Source organism: Sminthopsis crassicaudata, chromosome 3 (genome assembly GCF_048593235.1).
Source record: "Sminthopsis crassicaudata isolate SCR6 chromosome 3, ASM4859323v1, whole genome shotgun sequence".
NCBI classification, from domain to species: Eukaryota; Metazoa; Chordata; class Mammalia; order Dasyuromorphia; family Dasyuridae; genus Sminthopsis; species Sminthopsis crassicaudata.
The window spans coordinates 561301825-561321265 of NC_133619.1; the positions used below are offsets into that span (position 1 = coordinate 561301825).

Sequence of the window (19441 nt, forward strand, 5' to 3'; positions counted from 1 at the left end):
TTATGTCAGATTAAGAAATTTTGCTCTAGATTTATAATCCTGTGATTCATCAAATATGAAAATAATGCACATGAATATTTGACAATGATTCAACATTATTTAGAATCACCTGAACTTCTGTGCAAAGGCTCTTTACTCATACTGCCTTTTTATTGGAGGAAAAAGCTTGCTAGATGATTCATCCCTCTTCATAGCAATTCTGAAAGTGATGATAATTCTGGCATAGACTTTTTTTTTTTTTTGAGGCTGGGGTTAAGTGACTTGCCCAGGGTCACACAGCTAGGAAGTGTTAAGTGTCTGAGACCAGATTTGAACTTGCGTCCTCCTGAATTTAGGGCTGGTGCTTTATCCACTGCGCCACCTAGCTGCCTGCTTGGCATAGACTTCTTCAAACACTTTATCTGGGACTATGCCTCAATGAAGAATTTTCTTAATTATGATATCCTCAGCTTGAACATTTCCAAATATATAGGCAAGGTATTTCTTCTCTTAGAAGCCAAGGACAATTGTGACAGCCCATTTTTTTTTTTTTTTTTTTTTTTTGCTTCAGACAAGTTTGTAGTCATTGCATCTCTCTGTCAGTTTATATCCTATAAAAAGGAAAAGGTTTCAGTCCAAAAGAAAGGATTTCAACATCTTTAGTGAGAAGAAGACCTTACTTGAATTCTATAGCATTCCTTCTGTGGGTAACAAGAACATTTAGTATCTTGGGAGGAAGAATTTTCAGTAAATAATTATGTTATGGTTAGGAAGTGGAACAGCAAACTTGTCTGGGTTATCTATTACTGTGCTTAAAATACTATGGCTATTGCTTTTTAGACATCAACTCCCGCCCCCCCCATCGATGACCCTTTCAGCACGAAGTAGCTTGATGATCTTCGACGACAATTTTCCCTACCCCCAAAAGAATTTGTGTCCTATTATTTGAGAAGGGGAAATGATAATGTCAAAAAAAAAAAAAAAAGAGATAGTTCAAGATAAAAATAATTAACAGAAAATTCTTGTCTCAGGAAGGGTAAAAAGAGATAATTTGAGATACAAATGATTAAGAGAAATTCCTGTCTTATTTACAAATATCTCGGCAACATTTTGGATAACATATCTGCAAATGTTGTTTTGATGACCCTAGTTATGTATAAAAGGAAGTTCTAAAAAATGGAATCCTTGCACTCGGTCTACACCAGCCTTGTGCCTGCCAACTGGCATCCCCTTGCCAGTCAGTTTGGTCTTCCTGGAGGCCTAATGCCTGTCTATCCCTTTACTATCAATAAAGACTTTGTTTTGATACAGCATTGAGTAGCAAATTCATTTGTTACTGAACCTGCCCTTGGTTACTTTGGAGAGAGAGAAGTTAATCAGACTCAGGAGGAGAACAGCTAATACATCTTGGCTTAGAGCCCCAATTTACTCCTCATCAGTGAACTCCTGTGGGGTGAGGGGAGAATAAATTCTATGTATATTTCTTATCTTATATAGATGCCCAAATGGGAAGACTTCACATTATTTCCTGATAATCTTCATCATTTTTTTACGTGTCAAGTGTATTCTATTGCATCTTGAGACCATAAAGTGCATAGTGATATATACCCCCTTTGATTTCCAGCTTCTTGTCCCCCACCGATAAAAGTACTCCCAAAATATTTGTGTAAGTGATTTCTTTTCCTTATTCTTTGATGTTTTTTGTTTCAGTCTTTATTTTGGGCAATAACACCTATTCACCAATTGCCAGTCATTTGAACCTGAACAAAATTTTAAATTCTAATTTTCATTCAGATCCATAAGATATCCAGTCAAATGGACCAAGGTCGAAGACATTGATGTCCATATTAGCATTGATTTCCTACTCATATCAATTTTCTGAGGTCCATAAGACCCCAAAATTCTTTAGGGTGGCAATAATAATATGACTTCAATGTATGAGGCCAATTAAAACAATAGTGGAAGGGGCAGAGCCAAGAAGGGGCAGAGAGAAACCAGGAAGCCGTTTCTTAGATTCCTTAAAATTCTTTAGATTCCTTGAACAGATAAAGATAATTTTAGCAAAATTAAATTCATTGTAACAAATAACTTTGCCAAGAAAACCCCAAATGAGGAAACAAAGAGCTTAACACAAAGGAAAGAAATGCACAACAAGAAAGATACAAAGAAGCACACCAAAAGCTAGAATTCATTTCACATTTTTATTGAATGGAGTAAAAGATAAGTTAACAGTAATTCAAGTGACATAGGAGTGGAATAGCTTGAAATTCATGGCTTTCGAAGAACTTTGACAAATTCTAGGAAGACTATGAAAGCCACAGTCCTCATGTGTGTTGTTATTTTTTTTTAACTGCTGAAAAAGAATTGCTATGTTTTGAAATTTCATAAGCAGAATCCACTGCCAATCAGAAGGCACAACATACTTGGGAAGAGTCCTCTTCAGCTTGCAGGGTGAAAGGCAAGCCATCTAGAAGTTAGTGATGCTCCTTGTCTTGCAGGGGAAGTTTGGAAATGGAAAAACACCAGCCGGGGAGCCTAGTGGTGGGCTGAGAATTCCTCCTTATTTGAATGCTCAGAGAGACGAATAGCAGCAAGAACAAAGATGAGAATCCAGTGCAGAGAGTCATGGGAGCAGGCTTTGTTCCTGGAAGTGGGGGGCCAGGAGAAAACATGGGTCTAACAGGGGCTACAAAGGAAATATCAGGTAACTGATAAATAAGAGAACTCTGCAGAACATTGTAAAAGGCCAGAATGCCAGTACGGTATTCTAGATAGAGTCCTACCCTGGGAATAGGGCTTTTCAGTCTGTGGTCCAGCGATCCAGGGTAGGATTGCAAAAAGTAATCCTCTTCCTTCCTGACACATCTCAGAAAGAACACAGAGGGACAATGGGTCTTGCTGCCACCACTTTGTCTCTTCAAGCAGGGGGTGTGGATCCCCAGCATCCACTGAGGTAATCCTGTCACATCCACCTCCCAGTATTGTCTCCCTGAGCTGAAGGCCTGCTCAGCAAGGACCATGTGAAGATGCCCGTCATCACCAGGGTGGGTGTCCACCGGCCAGCCTTCTCCAGCTCTTACACTCCTCAGATCCTCAGCCACAATCAGGCAAGGACTGGCTGATGCAGGATCTAACCTGATGTGCACTCTGAAGCGGTTGAGTATCTCTATCATGCCAGGGACGGGACACACTCTGAGCTCCAGGATGAGCGCCTTGGCCCTTTGGGACAACACTGACTCGCTCCTTTCCAGCAACTGCTTGACATCCCGGAGCAGATCCACATTGGCTTGGCCCTCTGCTTCCTGGAGATCTAGCATGAGGTCCTGAAGGGTTCTCATTTGCTGGGAAAGTCTGTCCTTCTCACTTCTTTCTTCTTCCTCAATCCTAGCAAAAGGGCATTCCTTGAATAAGTCCAGGTTGTACATTTTGTAGTATTCTTCTGTAATCATTTTGTGCCAGTTCACAAGAGGTCTGGGACTAGCAAGAAGTTTCTTTGCTTCCTCAAAGTGCTTCTCCAAGCAACTTTGAAGGTGCTGCAGCTTCTTCCTGACATTGGGAGCAGCTTCTTCTACAGGACAGTGCCTGTGAGCCCCGTGCTCTGGGGTTTGGCAACATCTGACACAGAGCAATGTCTGGTCGTCTTCACAGAAGAACTCCAAGACTTGCTGGTGAGTGGCACAGCGCCTCTGTCCTCCAGTACTCTGTAACAGCTCGGACCTGAGCTGTTTGCCCAGTTCAGTCAGCTCTAGCAGGCGCCCATTGATACACAAAGGTGATTCTCTGACCTGAGACACTTGCCTGCATTCAGGGCAAGAGAAAGCTGTAGCTGCTGAGCTTGGGAGACATGCTTGGCAAAAGCTGTGCCCACACCCGATGGTGACTGGCTCACAGAAGTACTTCCAACAGATGGGACACGTGATCTGGTTCTGCAATTGTTGCAGCATTTCCACAGCAGCAGCAGCCATTCTCCTCTCTCCACTTGCTTCTGTTCTGCAGCAGCTGAGATGAAGAGCCTTCACTTCTATTCAAAGCAGTGCTTTTGAGCAGAAGAAGGCTCTCCTTTTATAGCAGGTAGGCCCACCCCTCTAGAGCCTCCCTGGCAAGGTGTGAATTCCCCTGTCCCAGAATTCTGAAGTTCTACTTGTTAACTCTTCCCAGTTGACAGAGCCCTGAGGACCTCAGAGTTCACACTTTTAGTTGACTCCTTTGTATGGATGGATTTCACCATCCTGATGGTTCCCCTATCTTTTAGGAAGAAGACTCTGAAAACAGGGAGCTTCAGATCAATGAATTTTACAATCTGATTTGTGCAGGAGCCCCATGTAAACACCAGGATCCATAAGTACCTTCTCTCCTTTACCCTGCCATACCCAATCACTTCCAAGTCTCTCCAAGAATCCTCTGCATCTCTCCCTTCAGTCCAGTTATGGAGAATCACAGAATGTGAGATGAGAAATCCTCCGCCATGGTCATTTAGTGCAAGGAAGCCATGCTCATGATTAGGGCCATCTCTGTGATCCAAGAAATGGCTCCCCATGGCTAAAACACACTGTCAAATCAATATAATGGAAGCCAAAATACAAACAAGGATCAAGAGGAAAAGAGTAGAACAGTTCTTTAATGTTCTTAATCAGTATATCCAAGTGCAAATTTTTGGAAAGAGTTGTCTACTTCATGAAGTTGTCTGTTTCTGGAAAGCATTTCTTCATAGGAATTCTTCCCTAGGGGACTGTCTTTGAGCATCATCCCAAAACTGTCCAGTTTGATCTAATTAACTCTGAAATATATCTAGGCAAATCAGCCATACAGTATCCTTAGGGCCTTATTTTTAGGACAGATTTGCAGACACATTTATACCGATAGATCTGGTTTTCCAGATGCCAAGAGACTTTATTGCTGAATAAATCTTCTAGAAATAAATCCTTGTAGAAATTTAAAAGGATCTTAAGAAAATCTAATCACGTTGACTGTTCTGCCACCTGAAAGATAAAATTACTAATGTAAACAAAGGTTGGATCTTCTAAGTATATCGATTTCTTAAGCAACAAGCTTAAGCCTCAATCTCCAAAACATGAGAAGATAGACTTTTATAAATTAAAAGCAATTAATTAAATAAAATCAATTAATTAAGAAAATAATTCAATATTAGGTGATCAGATTTCTAATGTAAGGACAGATTAGGGCCTGTCCAAGTTGTAAGGATGAGAGAAAGCAATGCAATTCCCTTAATTCATATGAAGGTGTCCTACTCCCAAATATCTATATTTAATCAAAGAGCATGGAAAGAATAACTGATTCATCAATAAGTTTCAGGTTTCAGATAAGATATATGGGTTGTTTGAGGTATGCAATTGTGAGAAATCTCCCTTCATCAATCTTTGGATCTAACTAGGGTTCTGGGCAGCATAGTCTAGGTTCTTACTTAAAGGTCTCTAAACTGCAAGTAGGCATAGTCCTGTTTCCTGGTTTGACAATAGGATAAACAATATTATGGAAATTTAAACATTTCACAAGCCTTTTTGACAGTAAAAAAAAAAAAATGATATTGTTCATTTTCAACCATTCTTCTATGGGCAGTAAGGGGTTCATGAAGAATATTCTTTACTTATTTGATTACACTTGGAAAGAGCTTTTAGCCATGCCCCTGATCTCTTTCTCAGGCATTTCCTTTTTTACTCTAATCAGTCCCCACATAAAATATCTGCATATGAGTAAATGACTTCCTGACTTCTTAACCAACAGTTACTTTTCTAGTCTTTGGAATTCTTAGACTGCCTCATTTCTTCTGACCTTCCTCTTCCCAGCATATAGATAAATTCTGGTAGTCAGTTAGGGGAGTGATATAATTAGCTAGTGATATAGCAATAAATACCTATAGACCTTGACCTCTCCAATTTCTCTCTCTCCCCTTCAATTAATCCCGAAGAGAAGAAAGAATTACCCTGAGCAGGGATGAAGGGACTTTTTTCAAAAAGAAGAGAGTTTTCTAAGGTTATATGGATGGTATATAGTAGGCATTGGGTGTACCTTAATGACTTATATTCTGACTGCAACTTTCTTTCCCCTGGGATTACTAAATCCTGAGGTGTGGCTTAAGTTATACATATTATTGGAAGGAGGAACATGATGACTGAATCCTCACTTTTATATTCTATCTGGCACCTAAGAAATCTCTCTTGAGTATTGCTTTCATTTGGTTTTCATCCTTCATAACCGAATAAAAATTGGTTTTTAAAAGCCCTTTGGTGTGTCAAACATTGTGGTCAGATGCTCTATTGATTCCAACTCACAAGTAGCACAACATTTGTGTTCATGCAGGCTCTGCTTATTGCTCAGAATAAAACTTCAGCCCAATGAAGCTCCATGGGTGCTCCATCAGAAGCCTGATTAAATAATGCTTAGAAACAGACTACAAGACAGAGAAGTTGATGAATCTCCCTGAGTTTTATTGTTCCCCTTTCATTCTTTATTCACTTACCCGTTGGAGTTCGATCTCAACATTGCATCTGGACCTGGCACAAGGTTCTACTTTATGAAATATTAGACAAATAGTCATTCTCTATCATTCTCAGAGCCCAGTAAACAGAAATACTGAAGACTGCACTTTCAACAGGAAGGTTTTGTTCGTGTCCTAGAACTGGTATGAAAAAAAGCTTACATTCATGGTCAAAGGGACTATCCCCATTTCAATACCCAAAGCTTGGCATGAGAAATCAAGTGAGATTTTTCCCGGGGAGTTTGTCAAAATTCAGGTAACACACCATGGCCAGCAAATGACAAAGAAAAAGTTTAGAAACTTAGGAATTATATTACAGCAATACATATTACATGTTTAAGACCGCCTTTGGCAAAGGTAAGGCAACCCTGATTGGTAGCTAGTTTGACTTTCAGATACATATAATGAAGCCATACTGTCAATTTAGGGATGTTTATTACTTTATAGGCTTCCTTTGTAAGGTTCTCTTGGTTCAGTTTTCTTGGGGTCTCTGGCAGCAGCCTTTGTTTCAGTTCAGTAATCACCAGAAGAGTAGCCAAGAGTTAAAGTCCAAATCTTTTATTTCCTCTTTGCCTGATGCTGGGCAGCTTTCTGAAGAGCCTTTCAGTGTGGCCTTGCTTTTATTGGGGAAAGTGCAGGAGGCCAGGCCAGCCACCAGGAAATTGGAGTTTAACTTGAATTTGTCCCCTTGGTTCTGAGAGCTTCTAGTGTGCTTGTCCTCAGTGGTTCTCAGTCCCTACTTATATGCTCTACACTGAGTATAAACCAATCATTTTATCACTATCATTTTTCCTAGGAAGTATTTCATATTTTCTTCTATTTTTTTTTTTTTTTGTTTCACTGATTCTTGAAGTCTTGAGTGATTCACTTCCATTTGTTCACTAAATACACTAAAAATTAGAGTATTCTTTTCTTCAGTTATTTTTTTACCTCCTTTTGCAATTGGACAATTAAATTTTTTTGTTCATTGCATTCTTTTTTTCATTTTTTCTATTCCTTTTTGCAATGGTCTCATTTCATTTCACCATTTTTCTTCTAATTCTCTTTTAAGATCCTTTATGCTATCTTCAAAGAAAGTTTTGTGAAATGGCAATCAGCTTGTATCTCTCTTTAGGGCTTCTTCTGGACTTGCTTTGCCTTTAGGAACCTCAGGATTTGAGGGCTGTTTTTCTCTCTCCATAAAAGCTGTCTAGGTTTGAGTTCTTTTTTGTTTTTTATTCACTGTTTTAAAGGCTTGAGGTGCTTTCAATGCAAGGGAGGGACAGCTGCCCTGGGGCAGTTCTGCTGATTGATTTCCAGTAACGGAACTATTTGTTTTTTATAAAAGGCAAATCTGCCAAACCATCTGGTAGCAACCAGGACAGAGTGGCCTAAGGAGGCTCACACAAGATCCCCAGGTTCTTGGAAGCTACAACACTTTGACTCTCCACTCCAGCTTCTTGCCCTGGTCTCCCTATACTATGCTCTGGGCTTGGCAGACTCTCCCCCTGCCAGATTGAAACAGACCTGTTCTGAAATTCTTCCAAGGTATCTTCTTCTTCTAGAAATGTGTTGTACTACAAATATTTGTGGATTCTTTGACTTCAAAACCAGTTTAGAGGCTTCATCTGGGGTAGGTTTGAGAGAAGGTTAGAGGAGGTTACAGAGAATTGTGTCTGCTCTCCTCCATCTTAGCTCCACCCCCTACCATGTCCTTTCCACAAAACTGGAATCCTTCCTTCTTTTTTTACAAGGCACTCTCAATCATTAAAGCCTCCTTGTTCCTCATTTCTAGAGAAATGTGTCTCCACTTTCAAGAAAGAATGTGAAGATTTAAAAAAAAAAATCATGCTTGTGGCAAAGTAGAGCTCCTCCTCTCTGTCCCATCATATTCCCAGATGTTAATAGCAGCCCTCACAACACTTGGATAATTTAAACAACTTAAACAACATATAGAGAGATCATCTAATACCTGACCAAATGGAGCAATAAGTGGAATGGAAAAAAAGCACTAGCCATCCCAATGCTGTAGCCTTCATTGGAGTCCTCATTTTTAAAATCAATAGAATTCAATTCAGTTAACACTTTTAGACACCTATCATTTCACCGGCATCATGGAAGATATTAGAAGACAAAAGATAAACAAATCAGACCCTGTCCTCTAGGTGCACCATTTGTGAAGGAAAGGTAGGATTAGGGAAAGGAAATTAAATTTGCAGATAAGTTGTTGACACTTTAATGTCTTGTTCTACTAATTTAAAATGATAAACGAAAAAATTCAATTAATGTTCTTTGTATGTTGAACTGTTTATAAAAAAGGTATTCTGTTGTTAAAAAAAGAAGCAAATCAGTTTTTCTGTTACACTTTTTTAGACAGTTTCAATCCTCAGATTGCTTGTGGAAGATTAATTGACAACTGTGGAAAGGATGGAATAAGGAGGAAGAAGACACTTAACTGAGAGAAAAATGCAATAGAGAAGAAGTAATAAGTATGCCACTGTCGATGCAACAGAGAAGGAATACCCCTTCTTGGATCCTGGAGATGGCCCTCATCATGGCTGTGGGCTCCTTGAACTAAATGGCCATGCAGATCCATTTTTAATCTTAAATTCTGTGACTTTCCAAAAGTAGATTGAAGGGAGAAATGCACGGGACTTTTGGAGCTTCTTAGAACTGATTGGGTAAGGCTGGGTAAGGGAAAGAAAGCTCTTCCTAACAGACAGCCACAAAGCTGCAGGATGGTGAAATCCAAACATTCAAAGGAGCCAACTAAAAGTGTGAACTATGAGGTACTCAGGGCTCTGTCAACTGGGAAGAGTTCTCAGGTAGAACTTCAGAATTCTGGGACAGGGGAATTCACACCTTGCCAGGGAGGCTCTAGAGGGGTGGGGCTACCTGCTATAAAAGGAGAGCCTTCTTCTGCTCAGAAGCACTACTTTGAATAGAAGTGAAGGCTCTTCATCTCAGCTGCTGCAGAACAGAAGCAAGTGGAGAGAGGAGAATGGCTGCTGCTGCTGTGGAAATGCTGCAACAATTGCAGAACCAGATTACGTGTCCCATCTGTTGGAAGTACTTCTGTGAGCCAGTCACCATCGGGTGTGGGCACAGCTTTTGCCGAGCATGTCTCCCAAGCACAGCAGTTACAGCTTTCTCTTGCCCTGAATGCAGGCAAGTGTCTCAGGTCAGAGGCTTCCCATTAGTCAATGGGAGCCTAGCAGAGCTGACTAAACTGGGCACACAGCTCAGGTCCCAGCTGTTACAGAGTACTGGAGGACAGAGGCGCTGTGCCATTCACAAAGAAGTCTTGGAGTACTTTTGTGAAGACGACCAGACCGTGCTCTGTCTAAGATGTCAAGCCCCAGAGCATGGGGCTCACAGGCACTGTCCTGTAGAAGAAGCTGTGTCCAATTCCAGGAAGAAGATGCAGCACCTGCAAAGTTGCTTACAGAAGTACTTTAAGGAAACTAAGAAACTTCTTGTTAAGGAAAAGAAACCTGTTATTGACTGGGAGAAGATGATCAGCAGAGAATACCGGGAACGGGATTCCCTCATGCGGGATGAGTTATATCATTATCTGGAAAGGATGGATCAAGAAAAAAAGAACAAGAAGGAGAGACTATCCCAGGAAAGCAGCACCCTTCAGGACCTCATGCTAGATCTACAGGAAGCAGACTCCCAACCCAATCTGGATCTGCTCCGGGATGTCAAGGAGTTGCTGGAAAGGAGCAAGTCAGCATTGTCCCAAAGGGCCAAGGCTCTCATCCCAGAGGTGAGAGTGTGTCCTATCTTTGGCATGCTAGAGACCCTCAACCAATTCAGAGTGGACATCAGGTTGGATCCTGCATCAGCCAGTCCCTGCCTGATTGTGGCTGAGGATCTGAAGAGTGTAAGAGCTGGAGAAGGCTGGCAGGTAGACAGCCCACATGGTGATGACTCTGACCTTCCCATGGTCCTTGCTGAGCAGGCCTTCTCCTCAGGCATACAGTACTGGGAGGTGGATGTGACACAGCTGCCTCAGTGGACACTGGGGATTCACACAACCTATTTGAGGATAAAAAGTCCCGGGAGAATAACTAAATATGCCTCTGTCTTTTTCCTGAGATGTGTCAAGAAGGAAGATGGACACTATTTGCAATCTTATCCTGGATCACTGAACCACAAACTAAAAGATCCTATTCCCAGGATTGGAGTATACTTGGAATACAAATTTGGCATTCTGGCCTTTTACAATGTTCTGCAGAGTTCTCTTATTTATCAGTTACCTGATATTTCATTTGCAGCCCCTGTTAGACCCATGTTTTCTCCTGGCCCCCCACTTCCAGGAACAAAGCCTGCACCCATGACTTTCTGTGCACTGGATTCTCATCTTTGTTCTTGCTGCTATTCGTCTCTCTGAGCATTCCAACAAGGAGGAATTCTCAGCCCACCACTAGGCTCCCCGGCTGGTGTTTTTCCATTTCCAAACTTCCCCTGCAAGACAAGGAGCATCACCAACTTCTAGATGGCTTGCCTTTCACCCTGCAAGCTGAAGAGGATTCTTCCCAAGTATGTTGTGCCTTCTGATCGTCAGTGGATTCTGCTTATAAAATTTCAAAACATAGCAATTTTTTTCAGCAGTTAAAAAAATATATAACAACACACATAAGGACTGTGGCTTTCATAATCTTCCTAGAATTTGTCAAAGTTCTTCGAAAGCCATAGATTTCAAGCCATTCCACTCCTATGTCACTTGAATTACTGTTAACTTATCTTTTACTCCATTCAATAAAGATGTGAAATGAATTCTAGATTTTGGTGTGCTTTTTTGTATCTTTTTTGTTGTGCATTTCTTTCCTTTGTGTCAAGCTCTTTGTTTCCTCATTTGGGGTTTTCTTGGCAAAGTTATTTGTTACAATGAATTTAACTTTGCTAAAATTATCTTTATCTCTTCAAAGTATCTAAAGAACTTTAAGGAATCTAAGAAACAGCTTCCTGGTTGCTCTCTGCCCCTTCTTGGCTCTGCCCCTTCCACTAATTGTTTTTTAATTGACCTCATACAAAATAAAAATTTGAGTCATGTTATTGTTAACACCCTAAACAACATTGGATTCTGATGGGCTCCAGAAAACTGATGTGAGAAGGAAATCAATGCTAATCTGGATTACTTTAGTAATTCCAGAAAAGGAAATTCCTTTTTTACTGTTAGCAATCCCAGTAAATCTTGCTCACAAATGACAAATTGTTGAAGAATTTCTCAATCCAGAAGTCCTGTTATCATGCTGGAAAGTGATGGCTTCTTGCTTGATCCATTACTAAACTAGAACCACATTCTGACTGAGTAGGTTTGAAATTCACATTGAATATCCAAGTCCCTGAAGAGTCCTAAGGCTAAAGTTGGGATGTCTCCCTAGTCAATCATCATAAAACCAAATAGAGAACTCAAGGGGGCTAATGTCCTGTAGAATTTATCATCACTATTGGATTAAGCCATTGTAATTGAAATATATCCCTTTTAATTTCTTGCAAATGGACCCACATCTGAGATTCAAAAAAGGAAATCAGATTCCTCAATAAGAAACTTTTTTTTTTTAAAATAATAAAAATCTTCACTTAGGCATGCTTCCTCTCGATTCGACCCCTTCCAACACAAGGTGAAAATTTGGCTAGTCCAGTATAAGATGTGAATTCCGTTCAATATAAGAATTCCCAGGACCACCTGTCTGCCATAACTTTGTTCTGATACTTCTGACAGTCACTATCTGGTGACTGCATTAGCAGTGAGTACCATGGAGTTCTTACTTCTGGGAAAGTGACTGCCACAGCTGAGTTTGTTCTTGGTTTTGAACTTTTCATCATAGGACAAACACAGAATGACAGAGTGGAAAGGTCCCCTCTATACATATTAATTAGTCCATCCTAACTGGGAGTGACCCCTGTTGCAGAATCAATACATCTTAACATTTCTTGATTATTTGAAAGAAGTATTAGAATTACGTGAACCACATTGTGTTTATTCTGTGACTCAGTTCTGGATGGAGCTCAGTTCCTTTTCTGTTTAATGAGGGACCTAATTCCATTTTCTGTCTACTAAGAAAAAAATGGTTCAGTTTTTGGGGATTGTGAGAAAGCTTAGTTGCATTGTTTGAACCTAGTCCCCTGAGGTTAGGAAGTTGGACCACCTCTACTAAATCAAGGAATTGTCACTTTCCCCTCTCTCCCTCCCAACTTTGGAAGTCCCTTATCTCTATCCTGTTTTATGTCTTCTTCCTTCTTTTCTTTTATTCAAAAAGCAGTGGCTCCCTTGTAATGGGGCCAAGTGCCCAGCTGAGGAGGCCTGCTACTGATGTCTTCTGCAATTAACATGTATTAAGTGATAAATCTATACTGCAATCTTTGTTTCTTGCATTGCTTCAGATTTTATCCATCACATTCTTTTCAAAAAAACCCAAAAGAATTGAAGTTAGGAGAATATGCTGAATGAGTCCACTACTGATTGGAGGTATCTAATTTCAACATGTCCTCAGCTGGGGATGGTAATCATTCTGCCATTTCTAGTTAATTATCTGTCACTCATAAAGGAGCAATGCCAAACCTCTCTTCTCTCCTCCTGCCTCTACTGACTGAGAACAAAATCCACAACTAACAGAATTTACAAAGAAGTTTATTAAGTCTTCCCATGGAGGGGAGGGTCAAAAAGTTGGTTTGGCCTTTGCCACTGAATATCTGTAACTTACATATGATATAGGATTCAAACAAAGGAAGAAAGAAACAGAAGTTGCTTGGCCGGCTTGGAAATATTTGCAGATAAGACACATGAATGGTTTGGCTGTACAACCAGGGAAACTTCCCAATGTTTCTTGCATCAATCTTCTTACCTGGTTGGCCATGTGGACAGGCAATCCAGGTTCTGATTTAAACATTAAGTTAATCAGGTCTCTGAGCAACATGTTTTGTAGGCTACCTAGTGGCAAGTTCCACCTGAGCTCTGAAGTTTTCTCAAACTTCCCACAGAACCCCTTATTTGATTTACCCACAAAGAACTTTTCTTATATGTCTTCAAAAGTTTTAGACCATTTTCTGAGAGGTGCTTGTTCTCTGCTTTTCCTCACCTCACACCCTCTGAAAGTACCCTTCACTTTCCCAGTGCACACATTATTTCACCATTTGCTCAAGTCTTTTGAGGTTGGTAGTGCTCCTACAGAGAAGGCCAGGGTTCCCAACCACTCAGTGTCAAGTAGAGTGCATGAGCAGAAGATGGCCAATGTGGAATATCAAGCATGACTGGGACCAATTTAAAGACCTATAAAAGGAGTGAAAATATCTGATTAATTTCAGTATGACTGGAATGAATATCCATGGATGAATCCAAGAGAAAATGATCTGTCCTTCCATTTTTTGGACAAAAATTGGATTAATGGCATGAAATACTGAATGAATTTGATATTTATGACAATTAAGTTTAGAAAGTGACATTTTTCCTCCTTCTGTCTTTTCTTTTTCTGATCAGAATTGCTTGCCTAATGACGGAAAATACAAAATATTCTGAGCTGAAGAAAATGAAAAAATAAAGTCTAGCCTTTCTTTCCCTTCTAGTTTCTTGAAAATGGACCCAACTGTGAAGTTCAGAAAAAGAAATAAGATTAATTTTTTTTAATGATTCTCTCTGGGTACTTCCTCTGAATTCATCCCCTTCCAAAACAAATTTAAATTAATGTGATGTGCCATAACATGTACATTCAATGCATCATTAGATTCCCCAGTAACACCTGTACTGCCATAAGCTTTGTTTTGATACTTCCTAAAATTCACTTGTGATAGCATTAATGGTGAATATAATGGGGTTCACATCTCATCCCATAAATATGTTTGTGCTTAATATTAGCCATTTCTAGGAGGAGGGCAGAAAGAGAAGAAAATAATTTTTAAAAGAAAATTTCTTTTTTTTTTCCCCTGAGGCAATTGGGGTTAAGTCATTTGCCCAAGGTTACACAGCTAGGAAGTGTTAAGTGTCTGAGGTCAAATTTGACCTCAGGTCTTTCTAACTTCAAGGCCAGTGTTCTATGCACTGTGCTACCTAGCTCCCCCCCCAAAAAAAATTTCAAGATACCTGTATTTTGTTATGTTATTTAAAAAACTCCCCCTCCTTACATTCAGAATAAAATAAATAAAATAAAAATACCAGTGTTCAAGTTTAGCAAATTACTAAATAAACTAGAACCACATTCTCACCAAGTGGATTTGAAATTCACATTGAATATCCACATCCCTGAAGACACCTATAGTTGGGACATCTCCTTAATCAACTTAGTTAAACATCATAACCCCCTAATACAAAACCCAAAAAGGCTAGTGTCCTAGGAAGTTTATCATCACTGTTAGATTAAGTCATGCTGTAGCATTCCATTGTCACTGAAATATTTACCTGCTAGTTTCTTACAAATGGACCCAATTCTGAAATTCAGAAAAGGAAATAAGTTTCTTAAACTAGAAACCTGTTTTTAAATGATTCATTCAAAATATGTCATTTATTTAAATTTAACCCCTTCCAACACAAGGTGGCAATTCACCTGAACCACATAAGATATAAATTCAATTAATTATTAGATTTCACAGGACCACCTCTTCTGCCATAAGTTTTGTTCTGGAACTTGCTGAACTTCACCTGGGATAGCATTAGCAGTGAGTATGATGGTGTTCACACCTCTGGGAAAGCAGCTAGCCTGCCTTAGTATGTTCTTGGCTTTGGACTTTCAGCAGGTGACAAATACAGAATGATAAAATTGGAAGATCCTCCCTATAGATATCAACTAGTGCAAATAGTACCTAACTGGAAATTATCTCTACTTCAGTGTCAATAAGTCTTACTTTTCTTTACTTTTCAAAAGAATTATTGGAATTCAATACACCACACTGAATTTATGATGTGACTCAATTCTGGAGGTAGCTCAGTTCCCTTTCAATTTAATTAGGGATCCACTTCAATTTCTAACTACTCAGAACACTGTTCAATGGTGAGAACTGGGAGAAAACTTCATTGCATTGCCAAGTGATTTAGAAGTTGGGCCACCTCTACCAAATCAAGGAATTTCCTCTTTTCCCTCTTCCCCTCCATATCCTGTTTTATATCTTCCTACTTGGTTTTTTTAATTCAGAAAATGTTTCCCCTGTAAGGGGTCAAGTGCCAGGCTGAGGAGGACTGGTCCAGATTTGCTCTGCAGTTGTCATGTATTACATAATAAATGTATATGGCAACCTTTCTTTCCTTGGTTATTTCAGATTTTATCCATCAATTCTTTTAAAAGAATCAAAAGAATTTAAGTTAGGAGAGCATGCTGAATGAATCCACTACTGATTGTTGTTATTTACTTTCAATTATGTCCTCAGCTGGGGATGGTAATCATTCTACCACTTCTACTTAATTGTCTATCACTCAAAAGTTAGCAATTCCAAACCCATCTTTTCTCCTCCTGCCTCTATTGATTGAGAACAAAATCTAGAGCTAAAATAATTTAAAAAGAAGTTTAAGCCTTCCAGCAGAAGGGAGACTTAAAAAGTTGGATGGCTGTTGCCACCGATTTTCTGTAAATTATACATACTATAGGATTCAAACAAGGAAGAAAAAAAGAGAAGCTGCCTGGCCAGCTAGGAGGCATTTTCAAATAAGCCACATGAATCCTTGAGATGTGTACCTAAGGGAAACTCCTAACATTTCTTGCAAATCTTCATATCTGGCTGGGCACCTGGTCAGGGTAATCTAAGTTCTGATTTAAATATTTAAAAAATCTTGTTTCTAAGCAACAGATATGTTTTCTAGGCTACATGGTGGCAGGTTCAACCAGTGCTCTGACATTTTCTCACAATTCCCACAGAACCCAGTAGTTGATTCACCCACAAAGAACTTCCTTCATCTTATATTTCGTTACAAGTTTTAGACTATTTTCTGAGAGATGATGCTTCTCTGCTTTTTCTCACCTCACACCATTTGAAATTTCCCTTCACTTTCCCAGTGCGTACACTGATTCACCATTTACTCAAGTCTTAGTGTTGGTAGTATTATTACAGGGAAGGCGGCTCAAGGTTCCCACTCACACAGTGTCAAGTAGGGGATATGAGCAGAAGATGGGCAGTGTGGAATATGGAGCTTGACTGGGACCAATTTGAGGTCCTAGAAAAGGAGGGAAAATATTTCATTAATCTCAGAATAAGCAGAATGAATTGGTTAATGAGTGAACACTGAGATTAATTGTATGCCTAAGGGAAATGGAAAATACCAGGATGACAAATTATAAAAGTTTTTTTTTTTTTTTGAGAGAACAAACTATCTTATATTTTACAATTGCTGCATCCCAGTACTCCACACAGAGTATAATGGTGGGGAAATGTGTGGGGAAAACATAAGCCCTAGATCCTACTTACTGTGTGCTGCTCTAATTTAAGACATATTCACAACCTGGATGTCAGATGCTTAGAGGCTCAAGAGAATGCCCAAAGTGAGTGTCCCTCTAAAGAGAGTTTGTTGTTGTTGTTATTGAAGATCTACAATTGAGAAAGTGCTGGAAACGTTAGAGGTCATCTAATTTCATCATTTCATTTACACAGGGAGAAACAGAACAGAAGAGATTTTTTTTTAGCGACTTGGCCAAATTCAGTACTAGAATTTCAGCATAGTTTCTGCATCCAAATTTCTTATTTTCCCTTTGTAACAGAATGGTTTATCTGTTAGGATTACTAAGTGAGAACTTATCTATTATTCTATTATAAGTGAGAATATCTATTATTATTTATTGCTATAATTAATTATTATGCTTATTTTATTACATAAATGGCATAATGGGTACAGCATTGGGACTGGAATCAGGAAGACCTACTTCCAATATCTAGTCTCATATGTATTTAGCTGTTTAATTCTGGGCAAGTTATTAACCTCTATTTACCTCAGTTTCCCGACAGTATGATTAAGGAAATGAAATCCCCTAAGTCATTGTGCTGATCAAATGAGAAGATATTTGTAAACTTTCTGGCACAGTAACTGGCAAATAGCTGGCATTTAATAAATGTTGACTGATTAATGGCTACTATAGGCTAGAAGATTACAAAAGTAATGGAGAACTCCAAGTATGATTAATCAATTCATCAGTGAATGCAGAGGACCTGAATTTAGTTGGATCCAAGATTTCCTCACTATCAGAGGTCCCTCCTCTTGGTGCTAGCTACTTTTATATACTTGAGAGAGTACTAAAAATAGAAGGAGACATTACAATTTACTGCTTCCTCAATTCCAGAAGTGAGGAAATGATAGGGATGTCTATCAAAAATAATTATATCAGCAGACCTTTTTATAGGTTATGAGACTTTCCAGAGGTCATAAATTCTAGGTTACCCAAAGGCCCTAACACACTTTCAACAACATCTCAGGGCATTCTACAAGTCAAGAGCCCCTAGGGTTTAACCAATGCTATCCTATAGTCTAAGGAAGTTGTGAGCTTGAAATAAAGATCAATAGGGAGTGGTTAGTAGTGGTTCATAGGAGAGAGAGCTATTGCACTAGCAAGTGCATCTTATTACAGCATTTCCCAAGTCAAGGAGGGGAGTAATTATTACATTACTAACAATAGGAAGGTAATTGAGAAACATAATAAATATAATCTTCAAGGAGGATTAATTCTTATCCTAACAGCAACTTAATCACTCTGTTTGATTCACTAATACAATCACTGATACTCATAAAATCTCAACAAATTGATTAAATACTGATTGATTTGAATAAGAGTATCAAAATTATCTCATACAGCTTTGCTGGTTCTGAGCAAGTCACTTGGCCTCTCATCCTACAGTTCCCTACCCACCATGCAGACAATTTCATGTACTTGATGGGAGTTTTGTGTGGACCAAAAAAATCCTGTATGAAATGCATCATAAATGTCTAAGGTGAAACTAGATGTTATTACATATTATTGAGTCTATCTTTCTAAGTGATGGAGTCTATACTTGTTAGAGACTTTCTCCAGGTTTATGGGGGATATCATCAATTATGATTTTGCTTGCTATGGTGTTCTTGAAATGTGCTTTTTAAAACTTCAGAAATGAAGGAATAGAAGTATTCTTACACTGCCTCATTTTCTCTCTTCAGAATCATGGTTGATGCAGTACAAGAGGGTCTTTGTGTTAACTGCTTGAATGAAGTCATTAAGCTAATCACAGCTGAATGTGGACATATAATCTGCATGTCTTGCTTAAGGAAAAATACCTCTCGATCTTCTTGTTGTACTACATGCTGGGAATTTTCTCAGTTAAGAGGTCATCAATTTGATATTGCCATGTACCCTGAAGGGGAAGGCATATGTGAGATACACAGGGAAGACCAGAAGCTGTTCTGTGATAGGAATAAGACCCTACTCCTTCAGGAATGGCACTGATTGTCCATGCACAGTTTCGTTGTTCCTGCATTAGCTTATCACTTAGATCTGAATACTGTTATGTCAGAATGGGTTCATGGTCTTTTGTAATGTGCTGTTGTCTCCAGGAGCTGCTGTTTGCTCTCTGGGAGGAGATCTGCTGTGTCAACTCAAATCTCTCAGACAGATTCTTCTTCCTCTAGAGAACTGTTGTCTCCAGACAGTTGCTGTTAACTCTGGTCCAGAGTGGGACTTCCCTCTTTTATCCTCCCAGAGAATGGGTGTGGGATAATGCAAAAGCTTCTGGGAAAAAATTACTTCAACCAATGAACTTGCTCCTCCTAAGCATGCAAGCTCTTCCCCAGAAATTCACAAGTAAAACTCCCAGTCATGGCTGGAACTAGAGAATTGTCAAGTACTGACTTAGCACTTAGTAAGAACCTAACAGTCTTTCCTTTGGTGACTCTTCCTAACAAATCAATGAAATAGTACCAGCTTATCAGGGTTATTGAGTTTCTTAGTTTCAAGTAGGTCACAGAACTCAGGCTGAGGAAAGAAATTTCCTGCTTATTCCTCTTTCTTTACAAAAGAAGATGTAGAAAAAGATGGAAAT

At 39.3% G+C, this 19441-nt stretch overlaps 3 protein-coding genes across 3 annotated transcripts in view; 2 read left to right on the forward strand and 1 right to left on the reverse strand.

Annotated features, from left to right (window-relative positions):
- LOC141562375 (E3 ubiquitin-protein ligase TRIM58-like) overlaps positions 1-2529 on the forward strand; it is a 31275-nt gene extending 28746 nt beyond the window's left edge. Inside the window, exon 2 of the mRNA XM_074302414.1 lies at positions 2478-2529. Within this exon, the coding sequence (XP_074158515.1) occupies positions 2478-2529 (52 nt within the window). The remainder of the gene's footprint in view (positions 1-2477) is intronic.
- Positions 2530-2602: 73 nt separating this feature from the next.
- On the reverse strand, positions 2603-3944 carry LOC141562376 (E3 ubiquitin-protein ligase TRIM58-like). Its single transcript, XM_074302415.1, has 2 exons — positions 2763-3944; positions 2603-2623 (listed from the first exon to the last, which is right to left on the reverse strand). The coding sequence occupies exons 1-2, from the start codon at positions 3942-3944 to the stop codon at positions 2603-2605; spliced, it is 1203 nt and encodes a 400-aa protein (XP_074158516.1).
- A 5511-nt stretch (positions 3945-9455) lies between these two features.
- On the forward strand, positions 9456-10797 carry LOC141562377 (E3 ubiquitin-protein ligase TRIM58-like). The gene is made up of 2 exons (XM_074302417.1): positions 9456-10454; positions 10777-10797. The coding sequence occupies exons 1-2, from the start codon at positions 9456-9458 to the stop codon at positions 10795-10797; spliced, it is 1020 nt and encodes a 339-aa protein (XP_074158518.1).
- Positions 10798-19441: the final 8644 nt, after the last annotated feature.

Bases quoted from the DNA above. Each gene is read 5' to 3' on its own strand.
- LOC141562377 (XM_074302417.1), top strand. From the start codon at position 9,456: ATGGCTGCTGCTGCTGTGGAAATGCTGCAACAATTGCAGAACCAGATT. The intron at 10,455-10,776 runs GTGACACAGCTG...CCCCACTTCCAG, and splicing joins TACAGTACTGGGAGGTGGAT to GAACAAAGCCTGCACCCATG.
- LOC141562376 (XM_074302415.1), bottom strand. From the start codon at position 3,944: ATGGCTGCTGCTGCTGTGGAAATGCTGCAACAATTGCAGAACCAGATC. The intron at 2,624-2,762 runs GTAGGACTCTAT...CCCCACTTCCAG, and splicing joins TGAAAAGCCCTATTCCCAGG to GAACAAAGCCTGCTCCCATG.